This window comes from Erithacus rubecula (genome assembly GCF_903797595.1).
Source record: "Erithacus rubecula genome assembly, chromosome: 8".
NCBI classification, from domain to species: domain Eukaryota; kingdom Metazoa; phylum Chordata; class Aves; order Passeriformes; family Muscicapidae; genus Erithacus; species Erithacus rubecula.
Genome location: NC_136659.1, coordinates 1645608 through 1664848, shown reverse-complemented (window position 1 = coordinate 1664848; position 19241 = coordinate 1645608). Strand labels below are relative to the sequence as shown.

At 43.3% G+C, this 19241-nt stretch overlaps 1 protein-coding gene across 9 annotated transcripts in view; it reads right to left on the bottom strand.

Moving 5' to 3' along the window:
• AGAP1 (ArfGAP with GTPase domain, ankyrin repeat and PH domain 1) overlaps window positions 1-19241 on the bottom strand; it is a 289598-nt gene that overhangs the window by 144899 nt on the left and 125458 nt on the right. For all 9 annotated transcript variants that reach the window (XM_079310686.1, XM_079310687.1, XM_079310688.1 and 6 more), the window contains 3 exons: window positions 15935-16062; window positions 9542-9697; window positions 4635-4727 (listed from right to left, as the gene is read on the bottom strand). In XM_079310686.1, the coding sequence (XP_079166812.1) occupies window positions 4635-4727; window positions 9542-9697; window positions 15935-16062 (377 nt within the window). The remainder of the gene's footprint in view (window positions 1-4634; window positions 4728-9541; window positions 9698-15934; window positions 16063-19241) is intronic.

Here is a 19241-nt window from a genome sequence, read left to right as displayed (position 1 = left end):
AAAAAAAAAGACAAAATACCTAATTTCATTAAGATTACTTTAATGTAGTTAAATATGCCAAGCTGGCAGGCAAAGAAGGTCATTTGAAATATCACCTAAAAGTAAAGCCTGAATAAGATATTCCACTTTCTCCATTAATCCAGCCATTTGCAAACTGAGGGAAGGGAATGGATTCTGAAGTTCACCTTTGCAAGTCATGGATGGCAAATTTTTCACTGTGTCATCAATACAGCACTAACTGTTAGAACATTTATTTCTAATCCATGCTTTGAGTTTGCCATCCCTAAATGATGCAGCAATTTGGGGGCATGAGAGGTGCAACAGCTCCCAGGGTAAGCCAAGGGTGGAGGCAACGTGTCAAACACCAATTTTGGCCAGTTTTTGGTAAAAAAACAGTCAAGGTTATATAGATGGAGTATATCATGATGTGAGCATCTGTGATGAAGTGCAAAGGGCAAAGAGAAGAAGGGCTGGGTACAGAAAGTCAAGGCCAGCTCTTATGTATTTATTTACACTCCAGTCTGGGGGGGATGGGGGCAGGACATTGGAAAAAAATAATAAAAATTAAAAAAAAAAAAAAAAGAGAGAGCACACAGCTGCCATCCCAAAAACAGACCTCCCATCTGCCACCCACGATTTGCATGTCACCTTCTCCAGGCTCATTTGTACTTCATTAACTGCCATTGACTTAACAAGATTTATGCAAATGACACCATAGGAGCTCGCTAACTCCCACTGCAATCAAGTGATTATGTATGTACAATTCTCCACAGCAATGAAAAATTAATACATGACAAGCCCCCTCACCGCTGAGTTGAGCTTCTTGCTTTTATTTTTCTTGTTTTGAGCAGTTTTTTTTTTTTTAAATTTGAATATGCCCTACTGATAAAGATTTCCCAAACCCACAAAAACCAAAGTGATTTTCCCAAAACACTACAAAACCTCCCATCCTAGAAAGTCAAATCCCCATAACTGTGCAGTCAAATGTGTGCTTCAAAATATTCTTCAAAATATTCACTCAGGCTACCAGGAACAAGATTTCTGTTCCAGAATAAATGGGTTTGGAGGGAATATTCACCAACCAGAGCAAGCCACTCACTTTATGAGTATTATTAGCAATGCTATGGAAAATAGCTTAAATATTCTTAGTTTAAGCATCTCTTTCTCAGAAGTAGAGAACTTCCTAAGATTTTGACTTTAAGCCAATATTGCCCAAGACTTTTCCTGACTCTGATTTGCATAGGATTTTTAAACAGCACACAAGTGAAATTTTGTAAAATGAAAAAAAAAAAAAATTTGACATTCCCAGTTCTCAGCAGCTTCCAGAAGTCCAGGGTTTAAGACATGCTGATTTGGCTGTGCATGCACAAGGTATTGATACCTCCCTAGGAAATCTGCCTTCCCAAAATTTCACACACCTTAAGACTAGTTTGGCAGGAGTGAGCAGGCACCCTTTAAAAACAAGCCTGCTTTTCACTGCCTACATTTTTGGTTTCTGCTGGGAGCAGGAAGGGCCATCAGGACAGTTTTATATGGCTTAGCCCAATAAAATCAAATTTAGCACTGTAGTGAAAAATGTAGAAAGGACACAGAGAGTAAGAACATGAATTCTTTTTGACTAGGCTGCTCTGAGTTCAGGAAAAAGCCCTGAAGGAATGAGGTGCTTCCTTGGAAGGAAACAGACTACTCACAATTTTACCTTGTTTGTGGGATCCTGAAATGGTTTAGGCTAGAATGGACCTCATGGTCCATCTCATTCCACCACCCAGGCATGGTCAGGGACACCTTCCCCTAGACCAGGCTGCTCAGGGCACCATCCAAACTCTCAGGGATTTCCCTTAAACTCACAGGGATTCAGGCACCAAGAACAGGAATGCAGGAGCAGGTTGAAACTCTTGGCTTGTTTTGACCAAAACCCACTGGCAGCTGAGCAGGTCCATACCTGGGTCCCAGAAAGATCAGCAACTCTTTCATAGTGCTGGGAGAGGTTCCATTTTCTCCTCAAAACCAGAACATTTTCAGCCTTCAATGAACTTGTTTTGGCTAGAGGTTTTATCATTAGTTTGTGGGGTGTTGTTTGGTTTATTTTTTTGGTGGAGCTTTGTTGTTATTGTTTAGTTTTATTCTCCCACAGCAATCCTGGGATTGCTGCAGCCTGAAACAAGATTCCTCTCTCTATTCCCAAGTATCCCAAGCAACAAGAGACAGGACAAGAAGAAACGGCCTCAAGTTGCACCAGGGAAGGCTCAGGCTGGATATTAGGAAAAATTTATTCACAGAACAAGTGGTCAGGCACTGGTAAAGCTGCCCAGGGCAGCGGTGGAGTCCCCATCCCTGGAGGAATTTAAAATCCCTGAGGATGTGGTGCCTGGGGACATGGGTCAGTGGTGGCCTTGGCACTGCTTGTTTAAACACTGGACTTGGTGATCTTGCAGGGCTTTTCCAACATCATTGAGGCTGGGACTCCATTTGCCACAGAAAACATCATGATGAAAGGGGTTTCTCATCTTAAGAAGAACAACAGCATGAAGATTTTCAGGTTGAGAAGTTCCCTTCCACATCCCTCTGTCTTATTCCCAGTTAAGACACGAAATAAAAGACACCAACATTCCTTGCAGGAATTTCTGCTTCCTCAGAGACAGCTCCAAGGACATGGCACCTGTTGAGCCCCCTGAGAATGTGGCTGTATCAGCAACTGAACCTGGAGACACCTCTACTGACCAGATCTCCAAAATCCCTCCTCAAGTGTGATGGGAAACCCCACTGGGAGCAGCCACCCTACAGCACTGCAAAACCTCCCATCCCCAAAGACCAAAGAACAGGATGGATCTGCTGAGGATGCACATCAAGGATTTGTAGGTAATGGCTTGTACATGGTAAAATGAAATTACCATAATTGGGATTAGTAACAAGAAGGCCACGTTCCCAAAAGATTGGTCATATCTGGTACACGAGCAGGGCTACAAGGAGAATTTTTCCATACAGGAATTCCAGATATTGTAAGAGATATTTCTTTACAACACACTCTGGCACAATCACACTTAGAATGTTTATCTTACAGTATTCTTCCTATGAGTGTATTTTTAATCAAACTGATTCCATACAACAGCATTTTAGGGAAGAACAGTACGTATGCCTGAAATAAATATTGGCACATCTATTCCTCAGTTTTACATTCTCAGCTGCACTTTTGTTTAATCAGCATTACCCAAAAGGATTGCAGCCGGTCTACCCATCCTGTACTGTACAAAAGCTGGAGGAAAATAAAATTCTAGCTTGCTTTAAATGCCTGGAATCTCCTCCCCTGAATGCAGAGCCAAATACTGAGCTCCTCTGCTTTCAAACTGCTCTTCTGGATTGCAGCGTGCTTGATTAAAATTTGCCTACTAGAGATTCACACACGACAGCATTTTTGCTGCCTGATGGTCCCAAAAGGTCTTTTAGAATGACTTTAGGAAGAAAAATCACAGCTAATAGTTAAAGGTACAAAATCAACTTCTCCTCACACCCAGAAATAGAGGAAAAACGCGACACACCCCAAAACATGTAAACCCAGCTGCACACAGGACATGCAGGGCTACCTGGCAGGATAAGGCATGGACTGACAGAAAATTAGGAAAGGCAAGTGAGCCTCTGGAGGGTAGGAAAGGCACCAAAACAACTGGAAAGAAATGTGAGGGAAGAAAACAAGTGGGAAAAAAGGGAGCTTATCTCTAGCAAGGCACATCTCTCTCACACATGAGTAAACACTTGCAAACACTAACACAGAAACTGTGTGAGAAGCATTCCATGGGAACACTGAGATCTCAACCACATGGATTCAGTGCCATTTCATTTGGGAAAGTAAATCATCTCATTCCCCAAATACTTCCCATCCAACGCTGGCGTTGCTTTTGCCTTTCAAGAGAGTGTTCCCAGCTATAATTTAGGATCGAGTTTCCAGGCTAATGAAAGTGCATCTAGGCTAGTAAAAACACACCAAAACAAATCCTCGGCTTCAAGTCCTGTTGTGTAATGAGAAAGTTTAATTAAGGCCACACATTACAGCTGTAAACGTTCTCTTATATAATAAGGTCTAAATGAAACTGAACCTAATCAAAGTTACAATTCCTTCATTAGCAAATTACAAACAAGAGCGCGCAGCTGACACACCGGCCATGATTATCACAACTAATTGCCTCGTTGTTACGGAGCAGCCTGAAACTGTGTTCAGATGTCCGTCTGTGGTAGCAAATTAGGGCCACATCAGGCTATTCCTGCGATCACAAGGGGCTCTTGTCGAGCGATCTGATTTACCCTGTGCCTGGCAGCACTCGGCCCAATCAAAGCCTCCTCTACAAAGGCAGCTTTGAAGCCAGCACAGCCTAGAAACCCGCTCCATATGCAGGCCGGCAGACTGCACTTCATTAGGCCTGTTGTCACATTTTCCCTCTTCTTATTCTAATGATCCTATTTTAATACACATAGGAACCTCTCCTAATTGATGTCAAGTGAGTGACTTCCACATTCATCACCGGCGCACATCAAACGCCGCTCGGCACGGCCCCGGCACCGCCGTGCCCGGACCCGAGGTGTGTCTCCCAACTATGGAAAGCAGGGGAGAAAAAAAAAAAATACAACTATTTCGGCATTACCTGTTTAATTGGGATTGCACGGCCGCTTCCAATGCTGTCTGTTCTGCTCTCCAGGACCTTCTTCTCTTTGTCTGGGTCACTCCCTTTCCGAGACTGCAGAGCGGAAAGAAAAGTTTGTGCTCCATTAAATGCACACAGAGGATGCTTTTATTTGGTTTATTTTTTCTTTTGGGGCAATTAAAAAATGATTTGGCAGGTAAATATATGCTCAAAATTGGATCTACGCAAGTACGCAACCATCCTAAAATCTGAATAAATTTCCTATCCACCACCCATAAATTTTAACCATCCACTAGTTTGAAATGCGTTTGAGTTTAAAGACTTACAGCTCCACTGTCTGAAGATCCACAACATCAGAGGACATGTTTTTGAAGTTTCCAACAGTGGCTCCAAAGGGGAACGAAGGTGCCATCTCATTAAAAACATTCAATATACCCATGCATACATTTAATTCACATCTGTGTGGTTCTTAAAAATGTCAGCAATTATTTAGAAATATGATTCTGTAATGCTAGGTTTAACCATGTGGACTTCAAGTTATTATTTTTTTTCTGCTTGGAAACAGTTAGAAAGTTGGAACGGCAAGAAAAGCCAGTGACCGGAAAAAGTTATCTGAACACAAAGTGGAAAATTAGCATAAGGAGAATTTTACCCATGTCTAAAACCTGAATTGCTTTACCCTGGCTTTCTCCAAGGCTGGAACTGCTACAGGAGTAAGGTCACAGTGCTCCCTTCGTGATTTGATGAAGTTTTATGGGAATTTGAGGAAGTTATTCAGATCGCAGCCCATTATTGCGACAGAACGCGAGGGTGCAGCAATTTTGACGGATTTATTTTATTACAAAAAGAAGAGCTGAGAGTCATCCTCCTTAATAACTGCACTGACAAGTGACAACTTCACTCCATTACTTTCCAATGGGAACATTACTCACACAATATCGGAAAGGGGAAAACATTTTCGTGTGCTTTTCAACCCGGCGATGATGTATGAAAGGAGCCCATCGGTAGTGTCCGGCACCGCCATGGGGAGTCAGTGAAACCGGGAGCACGGCAGAGCCCGCTCCGCGCTTCCAGCGCGAAGAGGAGAAAAAACAGGAGAATCGGGATGCTGCAGCGCTAATGCCCGTCTCCCCCGTCCCACAAAGGGGTGGAAGAAAGAATAAACCCCCGGAGCAGCTGCCCTCGGGCGTGAGAGGAGGACTCCAAGTAAGAGCATTCTGAGCAGCACATTCACCCAGCGGGGATCCCGCGCTGCCGGCCCCGCTCCGCCAGGAACGGGCTCCTATCACCAGTTACTATGGTTCGGGGCAATGGAATGACGTGCCGGGGAATTAAACAAAGAACAAACGAAAGCAAGCAAAACAAGTGGGAGGGATGAAATCCAGTGTGCAGGATAACTATTGTTCCTCGTCCTTCAAGACAGATTTCTGCCTCTGAAAGTGCCACTTCCCAAGAATACAAGGCAAAACAAAGCTTCAATGGTGCAAAGTGCCCGTAAGTGACATTGTAAAGAAACTCAGAGAAGGTGCCCAAATCCTTGGGAGGGGAGTTGTCAACTTGAATGTTTCTTTTTTATCTGACTGTTTTTAGAGAAAGGATCCTGCCTCTGAAATGCAGGCTGAATATCTTCGTGCTGTTTTTCATTCCTGGTTTTAAATCATCACCATTCCCTCAAAGTTCCTGCAGCTGGAAATCACACACTGCACGTGGAAGGGAAATGTCTACGTGCAAAAACACTGGTAAATGACAAAAGTATAAATGTAGGGATTTCTGTGAGGTAAATTCCCTTGTAGCTGTTTGTAATAACAGAATCCCTAAGGTTTTCCAGGGGAGGATCTTCGCACGCTCTGCTATTTGTAAAGATAAACTGTGCAGTGAAACAGAGATCTGATTTTTTATGCTTTTGTACCTATGACACACACAATATGTCTTATATGCTAGCAAAAAAACCAAAAAAATCCACTCCAAACCACACCAGAGCAACACTTCCCAGGACTTTTTTCTGATGGCACATCTCCATAATAAATTATTCTATTTAAAACTTGGTGCCAGCATACCAAAGGAGGTCTGGAAAAACTAAAGCACCTGCATGAATATCACTGGAGAGATTTCCCCTTTGCCCTGGAAGTCACTCAGACTTAATCCAAGTAAGACTTGAGCCAGGATATAACATTTGAGTTTGGGCAAAACCAGACTCAGATCAGCACTGCAGAGCACCCCAAAAGTAAAGTGCTCACCTCAAACTGTAGATACTGAGAGAGAGAGAGCTCATTTTAAGTTTGAAAAACTTCCTTGGATTTCTGTAAATATGTAAGACAGGTAACACTGAATGTGGGAAAGGTGATGTACCTTTTTATGCCAGAAATTCCCTCACCCAGTGTGGGATCAGGCATGGTTAGAATCAGCTTCTTGCTCAGTGAACCTCATAAATGCATTTTAAATCCTCACCTCCCTATACAAGATTATTTGCTGTTATCACACTGCCCAAAACAAAGGATATTAACTCCTCTAATATTTCATCTATCTTATCACTTAAGGAGAAAATCAGCTGCTGCAACAATGGTTTCATAACAAACATAATACTCAACATCAAAAAGATGAGATGCTGCATTTAATACACTGAACATGTTTAAAATTTTCAACCCTATTCCAACTCAAAAACTGTAATTAAGAAGAATCAAATATTTTCTACTTAACCTGGTCCTCTTCCAACAACAGAGGACCTAAAGAGCACTAAACAGATTACCTGTGCTAAATAACAAGGGGTAACTTGCAATTATTAAACAGAAACAGATCTGATTCTCTAAGAGATAAAGGTATAAGTGACTGGGAAGAGAAGCACAGCAAGAAATCCAGAGCTAAACCATAAAATATTTTAATTACACTCTCTATTCATAACTACACAGAAAATACTGGTTATCTGCTTGTTCAATTAAATAATTCCAGGTTATAACTTGGCACAAAAGCTGGGTTACAGCAGAGTGGGTGTTAAGTACTTCAGGACATCGATTACAGGGCAACTCATTAAACAATCTCACTACACCCACCTTAAAAGACATAGCTAATTCTGCAAAAGCAAACTATTATTATTTTTCTCAGTTATCAGACATTAAGACAACTATCAACACCCTCTCACATTAGTAAAGATAGTTCTCACTAATTATCACAAAGCAGAGCTTTAGTCTGTTTGTTTACAGCTGACTAAATGTTCTTCTCAAACCTTTCCTGTGACTGTAGATGGGTGAGTTTTTCTCTCCTCCCTTTCTCAAATTTACAGCTGCTCCAGAGATTCCCAGCTCCCCAAATGCCAGCACCACCTCCAGAGCCCTGGCAGCACCTCACACATCCTTCAGCCTGGACATGGATGGTCAGCGATGTTTTCAGGGATACAGCAGCATCCCAGCTCTGCTGCCAGAGCTGTGGCTGCTGCTGGTTTCTGGGCTGACACTGACATCTAGTGGGGCTGGGAACTCTGGAATTCTCCCACCAAACTCCTGATTATTCCCACCAATGGGAAGAAATCTGACTGTTATCAAATAGTGGTGGTCAAAGCTGGGACATTTCTTCCCAGGCCACTCATTTTATTGTTTTCCACCTACACATTTGCACCCAAACACAAATTCATGATTTCTTCTCCTTTATGGGAGTAGGAGATCTAAGTTTAAATCAAAATACCTCTGTTGGGATGGACACAGGATTCTGCTGTCACTCAGAGCTCCAAAACAGTGACAAAACTTTCCACTTGCTGAGGGTGGAGAGCTCAGATTTCCCTCAGAGTATGAGGAAAGGTTTTATCAGGTTTGTATGTGGGAAGTGAGCATGACTTCACCTTTGGAATAAAATATATAAATTCACCATGTTGACAGGGAAGTTGTGGGTTCCTTAACACAACTAACATATAGCTACAACCCCCAAGGGGTTTACATGAGAGCCCAGAGGGATTCTGAGTTTGCTATGACATGTGTGAACTGTCAAAAACTGCTTACAAACCACAGTTATGCCTGCAACATGATCCCAGAGCTTTCAGCAAAAAGGCTTCAACCAAAGAAACATTCACTCAGGGCTTCACTGGCATCACCCAAACTATTTCTGTATAACAAAGATATATTGTACCAGGCAACTTTCTATTTGATTGTTTTTTTTGTTTAAGGATATTCGGCCTCTCAATGAAGCAAAAAAACCAGTGGTTTGGGAAGAAAAAAAACTTACTTTAATCTCCATTATCTTTTTTAACCCTGGAGAAGAAAAAAGGGATCTGATTCTATATAGTAATAAAAGTAGCATGGGGTAGTTATAGAATAGTTTGGCATGGGAAGGAGCTTTAAAGCCCATCCAGTCTCATCCCTGCCATGGGCAGGGACACCTTCTACTATCCCAGGCCGCTCCAAGCCCCATCCAGCCTGGCTTTGGACACTGCCAGGGATCCAGGGGGCAGCCACAGCTGCTCTGGGCACCCTGTGCCAAGGCCCCATCCTCACAGGGAGGAATTCCATCCCAATATCCCATCTAACTCTGCCCTGTCAATGGAAGTCCCATTACTCCATGACCTCGTCCCCAGTCCCTCTCTAGCTGTCCTGGAGCCCCTTTAGGCACTGAAAAGGGCTCTGAGCTCTCCCTGGAGCCTTCCCTTCTCCAGCCTAAACAAGCTCAAGTCTCTCAGGCTGTCTTCCTGGGAAAAGTGTTCCTGTTTAAGTCTCAAACAGAACCACCCAATGATAATTCCACGATGTTCTTGTTTTGGAGCCCAAAGCTCTGTCTCAGCACTCCTGTGTGGATCAGAGCAGCACAGCAGCAGCACAGGGCTGAACCACAGCACACACACAGCCCAGCAGCACAGGGCTGAAGGCCAGGCTGTTCCCCAGCACACACATACATAGCCCAGCAGCAGAGGTCCCTGGCTCACTCACCGTGAAGAGGTTGGATCGCCGCTTGGACTGTTTACGGACAGGAGTTGGTGTGTTGGCAGTGGGAGGAACATCAATCCGCAGCTCCTTCTGGCTGGTGCTTGGAGTTGATGGGACAGAGGAGGAATAATCACTTAAACTCCCTCCTCCATTACTGGTCTGCAAGGATTAAAGGGAGTTTTAAACAGTGGTACACTGCTTTCAAGAAATGATAACCCATAGCCGTATCTTATTTACTTGTGATTTACTCCCGATTTATGCAGAAGTGAAGTCAGGGCTCAGGAGCTCAGAAGGGCTGCCCTACTGCCACTTTTCCATACATTTCTATCCCAAGCCTGTAAACATCTCCCCTGCCATTATTTTTTGAATACTTAGATAGCTCTATTTGTACAGCAGGTGCATTTCCATTCTACACAATAGAACTATAACTGAGTATCAACATTTTCATTTGTTTTCTAGTGTACGAGTAAGGAAAACATGGAGGAAAATCTTCCAAATCTGGATTTCTACTAAACTAAACACTAACCTAAGAGGAAATGCCCAGTGCCATTGAGCTGCATAGCTGGAGTTAAACCTACTCTGGAGACATCAGATCACTGAGAACTGATGAAGAAAATGAAAATAATTCAGGGTTGTAAGAGGGCTACTACAGGGTTACATAAATCCCAACACATTCCAAGCATCACATAATCTCCTGAGGTGCAAGGGACCCACAAGGATAATTGAGCCCTGCACTTGGTTCTGCACAGGATTTGCTGAAGCCACTCGTGCAAAGATACAAAACTTGTAAGTAAGATATCCCAATTTGTTTAAGGCAGCCAAAACCATGATGTTCCATCCTAGTCCTGAAAGAAATAAAGCATTGAGCCTATAAAGCAATAAATAGAGGTAACAAATTCCTAAAAGCAGGAAGGTGAGGAAACTAGACAGAATGGAAAGGACCAAGAGGTGATTAAGACTTTTTTCTTTAAAAGGACTTATTAGATATAACATAAATGAGTACTAAAAACACCATTACAGAAGGAGATGCTCTGTGTGCTGATGGGAGACTGGGACAGGACAACTGGGAAAATTCTGCCTGCTGGGGATAGAAAACTCAGCAGAGGAGCAGCAGTGGATGAAGGTGCTTTTGAAAGAAAAGTAAACATCTGGGATGCACAGAGAAGGGGAAAAGGCCATCTTTAAAGCAGTAAAGTTTCTAGAGGAAGTGAGAAAAGGTGGTAAGACGGTATTTCCAGAATTCCTGAGGAGAAAGATGCTTGATGGGACTTCCCCTATGCTTCTTGACAATCAGGATTTCAAGCTGCAAGCAGTAAGGATGAAAAAGTAGGAGACAATCCCTTACACCCCCAGCTGAAGTCCCTCCATGTTCCAAGCTCTCTTCTGATTCCTGCAGCTCCTCCAAAGCAGGGAGCAGAGGTGAAGGCACTGAAAGCAACTGCAGGGCTGGAGATTTCCTACAACGTTCTCAAGTGCCAGAGGAAGTAGAACTTGGAGAGATGTGTATAAAAAAAAAAAAAAGGAGGTGAAAAAACATAATTGAAATTATCATTTTTAGTGTCCTAGTGGAGAATAGTAACACTGGACAGATGAGCAGGACAAGATGGGAAGAAGTGGCCTCAACTACCCCATATTTGCTTTTCCTGTCTCTGTAGCAGCATGTACCCAAGCCATTGGATGTGTTGGAGATGAGAAGGGTGGCAAGGAAATCTTGCTTTTTTTAAACTAAAATTAACAGATTTATACCCTAAGACCCTACTTCCTAGATGGAGAACATGAAGGATTCCCTAAAATTTTACCTTTTAAATCCTTCATAATTTTATACTTTTTGCAGCTGTCTCTTGGATTTCTGAGTGATTTATTTCATGGGAGTGAGTAATTCCTAAAGGAAAACACAAACCTGTTACAGGATATTCTATTCCCCAAAGATACAGAGAGAGCTTCTATAAAAGAAGTCCTGCAGGCAACGTTTCTCTTTTCATACACCAAGACCAGTGGAGTTCCAACTTTGCAAATAAAACTCTGAGGTGATTTCAAAATAAGCCACTGTCTGGAACAATGAAAAACACAACCAGAGAAACACTTGTAAACCACAGAACGGTTTGGGCTGGAAGGGACCCCAAGGATCATCTAATTCCAACTCCTCGTCAGGGGCAGGGACACCTTCCACTATCCCAGGTGTCTCCAAGCCCCATCCAGCCTGGCCTTGGACACTTCCAGGGATCCAGAGGCAGCCACAGCTGCTCTGGGCATCCTGTGCCAGGGCCTGCCCACCCTCACAGAGCTTGTTTTAGATAAATATTAGGTTACTTTAAAACAACCCTGTAAATACAAAAAGATTGTAATATATGTGGCATTAAATACATTATCATTCCTCTTTTAGTTTTAGTTTTGAAATTCCAGAAAATTTCCAAAAAGCTTATCAATAATCAGGTCTCACATACAACGAAATAATGGATGACCAAGCACTTTGCTTTTAGTAGTTTAATTTATGCTGGCAAAAACTGTCTGGAAGCATTGTGCACACATATATAATGCATCACTACAGATTTGAAACAGGTAGTAAGGAGTGAGCTTGTGTGGCAGCCACACCTGAGCTGCAGCTTTGTACTGGATGTTAAGCTCCACACACTCCCCAGGAATAATGCAAGTCTCCTTGGAGAATGATACTGCTGACCAGGAAACACAACTCTTGGCACTGCAGTCCATGTCGATGGACACCGAGGGTCTGGAGTCTGTCCAGGGCAGGAATGAGCTGAGAAGGGGCTGGAGCACTGGGAAGGGCTGAGGGAGCTGGGCAGGGGCTCAGCCTGGAGCAAAGGAGGCTCAGAGGGCCCTTGTGGCTCTGCACAGCTCCCTGACAGGAGGGGACAGCCAGGGCCGGGCTCTGCTCCAGGCAACAGGGACAGGAGGAAAGGGAACGGCCTCAAGTTGCAGCAGAGGAGATTTAGATTGGATATCAAGGAAAATTTATTCACCAAAGGGTGTGTAAGGTCCCTCTGTCATAGAGGAATGCATGGAGAGCAGGCAGACATGGAAACATGGTGCTATTTTCAATCTCCTCTCACAGCTGAATGTAACAGCCAGTGGGAAAACATATGCAGACTGCAGATTTCAAGGAATTATTGTCACTGGTAAAACAAATCTTTTCATCTTTCCCTTCACAATTGCAGCTCGCAAGTAAGTTCCCACTGCTGGGGATCTGCACATCAGTTTGTCTGGAGAGGGGCCTGGAGTCTTTCATACAAACAGCAACAACAGCTGCTGGCCACAGGATTTTCCAGATGTTTTCACACCAGTGCAAACTCAAACCCAGGCCCTCAGCAGCTTATCCAGCTCCCACACAGAGGCACTGAGGACCAAAGGTGGGACCAGGCTGAGCAGCCCCCTGGGTCTGGGAACCAGATGATGTCCACTTCCAGGGGCTGGCACAGGAAACAGCCCTTTGGAACTGTTTTTATCAGCACTATTCTTCCCAGCTAATATCTTAAAATTGCCTTCTGCCATGTCAGGTGTAAAAGACAAGCAACTCCTCTAACACCAGGATGAATTTAGGGAAAAGGAATGCTTCTGTAGGGTTTTGTGAGGGAAGAAATTTCTTCTCTGAAATTAGACTTAGCATGGTAAACAGGCATATCATGCCTAGGAAGATTGTCAAGGGATAGGGGAATGGGGGAATGAACAGTGGGATAGACATGCAGAGCACAGACATACAGAAGTGACTGGTCTGTACTTGTAAAAAGTAAATTAAAGACCTATTCCAAGATGCCCTGTGGCCAATAAGAGGTCTCCAATCCACTGCACAATACTTCTTCCGTTCAAAGCAACTCAGCCTACCTCTTGAAGTGCTCCAAAAAGCCAGACAGTGACTGGAATACCTGAATGCATCAGACAGAATGGAAGTAATGTTGCACCATCCCTCTTATTGACAGAGTATACAACAGTTCTGTCCATCATGGTCATGAATGATAACCCTTGGATCTAAGAATAAAATTCCTTCCATGCATCCTGTGCTGCCCTGAAAGCCAACAGAGGTACCTGAAAAACCTGCAAGGGTTGTTGGCTCTGGGTGTCAAGGGTTTTCAAGGGAAAACTTCCCCTTGACTGACATACATGTTAAAAACTAAGTCAGAAGGAAAACTGAGCAGACAACAAAGACAAGTGGATTTTGTCTTTGGAATAGGAAACATCTCACTGTGTGAAACAGGAAGCTGGAAATATGCAACTACAGATATTCCTGAGAGCATTTTCTGGAAAGGGATCTTACTGAGGCATTCACCACCTCAGACTCCTGGACATGCAGACAGAGAAGCACCCAAACACACAGACAGGTCTTTCACAGAATCTGAGCATGGTCTGGATTGGAAGGGACCTAAAGGCTGATCCCATGGGCAGAGACACCTTCCACCAGACCAGACTGCTCCAAGCCCTGTCCTTGAAACCACAGAAGCCCTGGATGGTGCTGAGCCTTAGAATTCCCCCCAAGGTATGCTAAGGACTAGCCTGGTTAAGGCGACACTCAACACTTCTTTTTTTTTCTTCCTCTAAAGCTTAAGCTTTTGACTGCAGAGTCATCTGGAGAGTTTGCAGGAGTTCAATCTCCAGGATGATCCAACCAGAGATGGAACAATATCTGACTTATGTGAAGTGCTGTGTGTAACCACTGCCTCTGAAGGCCTCTGCTCCCGTGGAGAATGCAAGTGGCAGGGCACTGCACCGATAACGGGTTTGATTCATGGAGGAAATCTTCAGAGGAACATCATTACACCAAGAGAGATGTTCCAAAGGGCAAGACACCAGCCAGTCTTCCAGCCAAGATCAGAGATGGCAAATCTTGCCCCAGATCATCTTGAACTTGGAATTGCAGTTGCAAAGTTCTTTTAAGTCTGGGATAAGGATTCAGCTTCCTTCCCTTAAACAAGGTCATACTGCCTTTAAGTGTAGCACAAAGGAGATATGACATGAAACAGATTTTTGGCCTCTACTTTTAGGTGTGACATCAGTCTCAGAAGAGAGACATCTTTGACTGGTGATGCAATTGCCCCTTTAGGTAATTATGACACTTGGCAAAGGCAGTAAAGAACATTATTTCACTGTAATTGAAACAGAATTTAGGGAGTTTTATCACAAAAGCTACCTTGCCTCCATTTTCCCAAACAGTTCTTATCACTGGCAAGAAGTTTGCTCCATAGGTGATGGCACTGGTCTAGAATTTGGTGTCTGCTGTTGACCATCAAACTAGACTTGGGTAGGAAACAGGTGAGCCCTCAGATATCTGATGTCCTTCATCACAAAAAGCTTCATTGACAAGAAATGCCCTCAGAGAGGGTGATGTCCAAGAGCCTGTGGCCATGAACTGGGCAGAATGGCTGAGACACCTGGAAAGGGGAGAACCTCTCCCATGTAGGAACTTGTACTTCACCAGAAGCTGCCAGGGTTCTTCTGAAGAGCAACACACCTCACTCAGCACCTGCATTAGAAAGGGGTGTCTGAACTCCAGCATCCTCTTTGGGCTCATCAGCAAAAACCACAGTCACAGTCTGAGGTCATATCAGGACTCAGCCTGAAGCAGAGTAACTCACAGCAGAGAACTTTTAGGACCAATCTGCATCTTTACGGTTGTAACCCAGTGGGAAAAGTTACTCCTTTCTGCCAAAAAGCAAGCACTGTGTGGGATAAAGGTCCATAATCAAAACAAAACCTCACGTGGGTGGCTCAGGCTGCAAAATAACCTGCATATTACTGAGTTTAGACTGAAAACCACACCAGAGTGGCTGTGGGTATCTGACATCCTTCACTATATATCCAACCCAGCTGGGGACATGCCCAGAGATTATCAGTTGACACTAGAAAACAAAGACACTGAGGAAGGGCATCGCCAGGGAAACACAGGGGAATGTGCAACACATGTGGGTAAAAGTTGTGCAAGTCAGAAAACTTTGGTATTAACCATATGTTTCTCAGAAATACCATCAAGTGAAAAATTCCAGCACTCTAACCACTGGGATACACCAGCTCAGCACAGTTATTACAGTGGTAATAACCACCCAAACACAGCAAGGGGATGACAAACCACAGCACAGCAAATCCTGCAACTGCAATGACTGGCCTACTCAGACCTGCAGGCTGCTGGGTATCAATGAGAATGATCAAAGCAGGCTTATTAATCCAAGCAGGCTTTAAAGCCAAATTATTCTGTGTTGCTGCTTTGTTTCTTGAACTCAAGCCAATCTAAAAAAAAAAAAAAAATCAAATATCACCTCAAACTACAGATCAGCATTAAAAAAACGGCAACTACCTCTCAAGCAGCAAAGAGAGCACTTGAAATGGGACTAAATACATGAAAGATGAAAAGCAGCTTATCACTTCCTTTTCCAAGGATTTATTTCTCTGTACCTGGCTGATATGTACGGCAGAAACCTGGGCAGAACACACGGAGGAGTGGCTTGGAGAGTTGGGTAGAGATTTGCAGGGTCCGATTGAGAGCTGCTGCTTCTTCTTGGTGGAAACGATCTTCTGGGCAACTGAAGGGAAACAAAACATCCAGGCAGGTAAGGCAGAGCACAGCTGAAAAACACACAGTGAACAGGACACAAGCAGGGGGGCTCCACCACCAAAGCCTGCTCCAAACATGGGGTGTATTACAGGGAAGAGGAAGGTGCTGGCTTTCCATGATGCTCCATGAGAGACTCCAGCTTGGGTCTCCACACAGAGGATGGAGAAGTCTCCATCCAAAAGTCTCATTCCACCAGTGAACACCAGAGAAATCAGGGAAAAAATTACAAGCAGCAAGAGCAGGAATTCTGTACCAAGTCCCCTCTGTGTTTGTAACACCCCACTAACAAAGCTCATGGTAGCAAACTTTTTCCATTCTTCTTTGGGATATTCTCTTGGCAGACACAAGACACCAGGTCTGCTGCCAAGGAATAACATGGATTTCCCTTTTTTACCAGTTATTACACCAGGGTAATCCACTTTGGAACCCAGACTAAAGATAACTGGAATATTAGAACTGATAAAGAGTCCTTGACATCAAATAAATACCAGGATTGGTGGTACCACATATCCCAGTGAAATTCTTTAGAGAAAGAAGCTGCATTGTGATTTCTAATTTTTGCTTTTTTTCCTTAGCAGCAGTAGCACAGCTGGAAAAATGCCTAATTTGTTTTGCAATTTATTAAGACATTTTCTTCAGCATGTTAGGAAAAGCAGCATTTATCAAATGGATACAGGGATCAGAACCATTAACATCTCTATACATGGCTTGGCAGACCCATAATAAAAAAGATCAAACAGAACTGATGTGAAATGCAGCCAACTTTCAAACCTCATCTACAATTTTTCAATTTAAACAAGTCAAACTATTACAGAAATTTATCCCATCACACACTGAAACTTGAGTTCATGATGGTAATTCAGCTAAACCCTTTGAAAAGAGCCCTTTTTATGTCAAAAATACATAAAAATAAAATTATTGCTACCTTTTGAGTCACAAATTAAAAACCAATCAAAACTTCAGTCTTTGGAAACAGGTACTTGTATAGTGTAGTGTTAGGGGCATCAAAAATGCAGTTTTCCTCATGAAGGGAACCACTTAATGGAAATTGTGCTAAGGAGTCTGCAGCCACTTGTAACACCTCCACCAAAACCACTGACATTTATTGGCATCTCCTTAAAAAGTCTCCCAGATACTTGCTGGAATTAAGCCAACAGAACCCAGTCTGTCTCATCCAGAAAACACAAAAAGGTAATTATGTAAATTCCAAGATTATTTTCCCTCACTACATTACAGCACAGGTAGGGACAGTGTAAGCATAGTTTCTTCTCAAATGAATGCAATTTTAATAACACAGTGGTCTGTGGCTTATGTTTTTCATGTAAATGAATGATGGCATAACCATGATTTAGTGAGAATACATTGTATAAAGAATGGCTCATATATATGAAGAAGCAGCTTCATTAGTTACATCCCACCTCCAATAGGCCTCTTATCATCCTGAAAGGATGATATCAATTAATTTATCTTCCCCTAGCATATTGATCATAACCTTCATCAGCTAATCATGTTTAAATTAAAGGGGAATATCGTAGCACTCTGTCATTTCAGACCCATTGGGTTATTGATCTGGAGCCTGGGAAGCTATATATTAAAATATTTTAAAACACATTAGCAAGTGAAGAGAGCAAACCAAAGGTCAGATTTTAACATATGCACATGGATTTGTCTTTATTGTATGTGGTAAAGACTTAAATTAAGACCAAACCTGAACAAAAACCACATATGAATGAAAACTACCTCATCTGCAAAAGCGCCTGATCTCACATGGGAGAGATAATTAGCCAAGGAAAATATTTACCTCTTCCCTTCAGTGTGAGTACAGGGGTGTTGGCAGCATCACACTGACACACACAGCACAGTCTGGGCAAGGAAGTGGAAGGGACAGGGAAGGAAATCCAAGGCAGTCTGAGCTCAGTGACTCAAACACACAACCTGACATGAGCCAAAGCACCAGGCTGCTCCCAGCCCCAGTGTCCAGCCTGGCCTTGGACACTCACAGGGATCCAGGGGCTGCCCACCCTCCCAGGGAACAATTCCTGCCCAATAGCCCATCCATCCCTGCCCTCTGGCAGTGGAAGCCATTCCCTGTGTCCTGTCCCTTCATCCCTTGTCCCCAGTCCCTCTCCAGCTCTCCTGGAGCCCCTTTAGCCCATAGAACAGCTCTGAGCTCTCTCTGGAGCCTTCTTCCTCTCCAGATGAGCACTCCCAGCTCTGCCAGCCTGGCTCCAGAGCAGAGGGACTCCAGCCCTAGGAGCATCTCCATGTCCTCCTCTGGACTCACTCCAGTAATTCCACATCGCTATGCTGGGCACTACAAACTGGACAGAGGTGAGGTCAAAGAGACCACTCCTCACCTCAAATTTCTTAACTCCTCACTCCACCAGAAAAGTCATATTTTATAAAGCAAGTAAAAATTCAAGAAAGCAAAAATATTTTTGTTCCAAGCCTTCAGGTTCTGTCTCATACCAAAGCTGCTGCTGAGCACAATATTTTAATTTAATACTCCCAAAAAATATTTCTAAAACAGATGAATACCAGCTTAATCTATGGCAGATATCAAAAATAATCCAGAGAGTAAGAAGCATTACAACTCTTTTTAAAAATCAGTTGAATTGTCTGTACTTTTATATACATTTGGGATAGATTTTATTGCAATGCATCAGTAGTATGAAAAGCTGAATAAAATTTATGTGCAAAGTCAAGAACCCTTGTGCAAATAAAGAGGGATATGCCATGGATACTTAGAGCTGTAAACAAGAAGAACTGATATTTAGCAAATATTTGGTCTGGGGAGGGACACTGATGCTTATTTTTTATACATTTAAATTTAATTCCACGAGCTAGAATGACTGGGAGCTGTATTCTGCTTGAAGGCATTGATAATTAAAAGCATGTGAAATTCCCGCTCCGAGTTGGGAGGGAAAGCTCTTGGCTTGAATGCCTCTTCTTCCATACCTGACCTAGCTCACCACAACAAAATTAACCTTCCCACCCCCTGCCACTTTGATCTCAAACACCACTTTTTGTTAGTCAAAACCCACTCATTCCTCAGCAGCTCCGGCTCCCGCCCTGCCCGCACGGATTGCAGGAGCCCTGAGCAGGAGCTCGGAGCTGCACATCGATGTTGTCACACCGCAGCTCTGA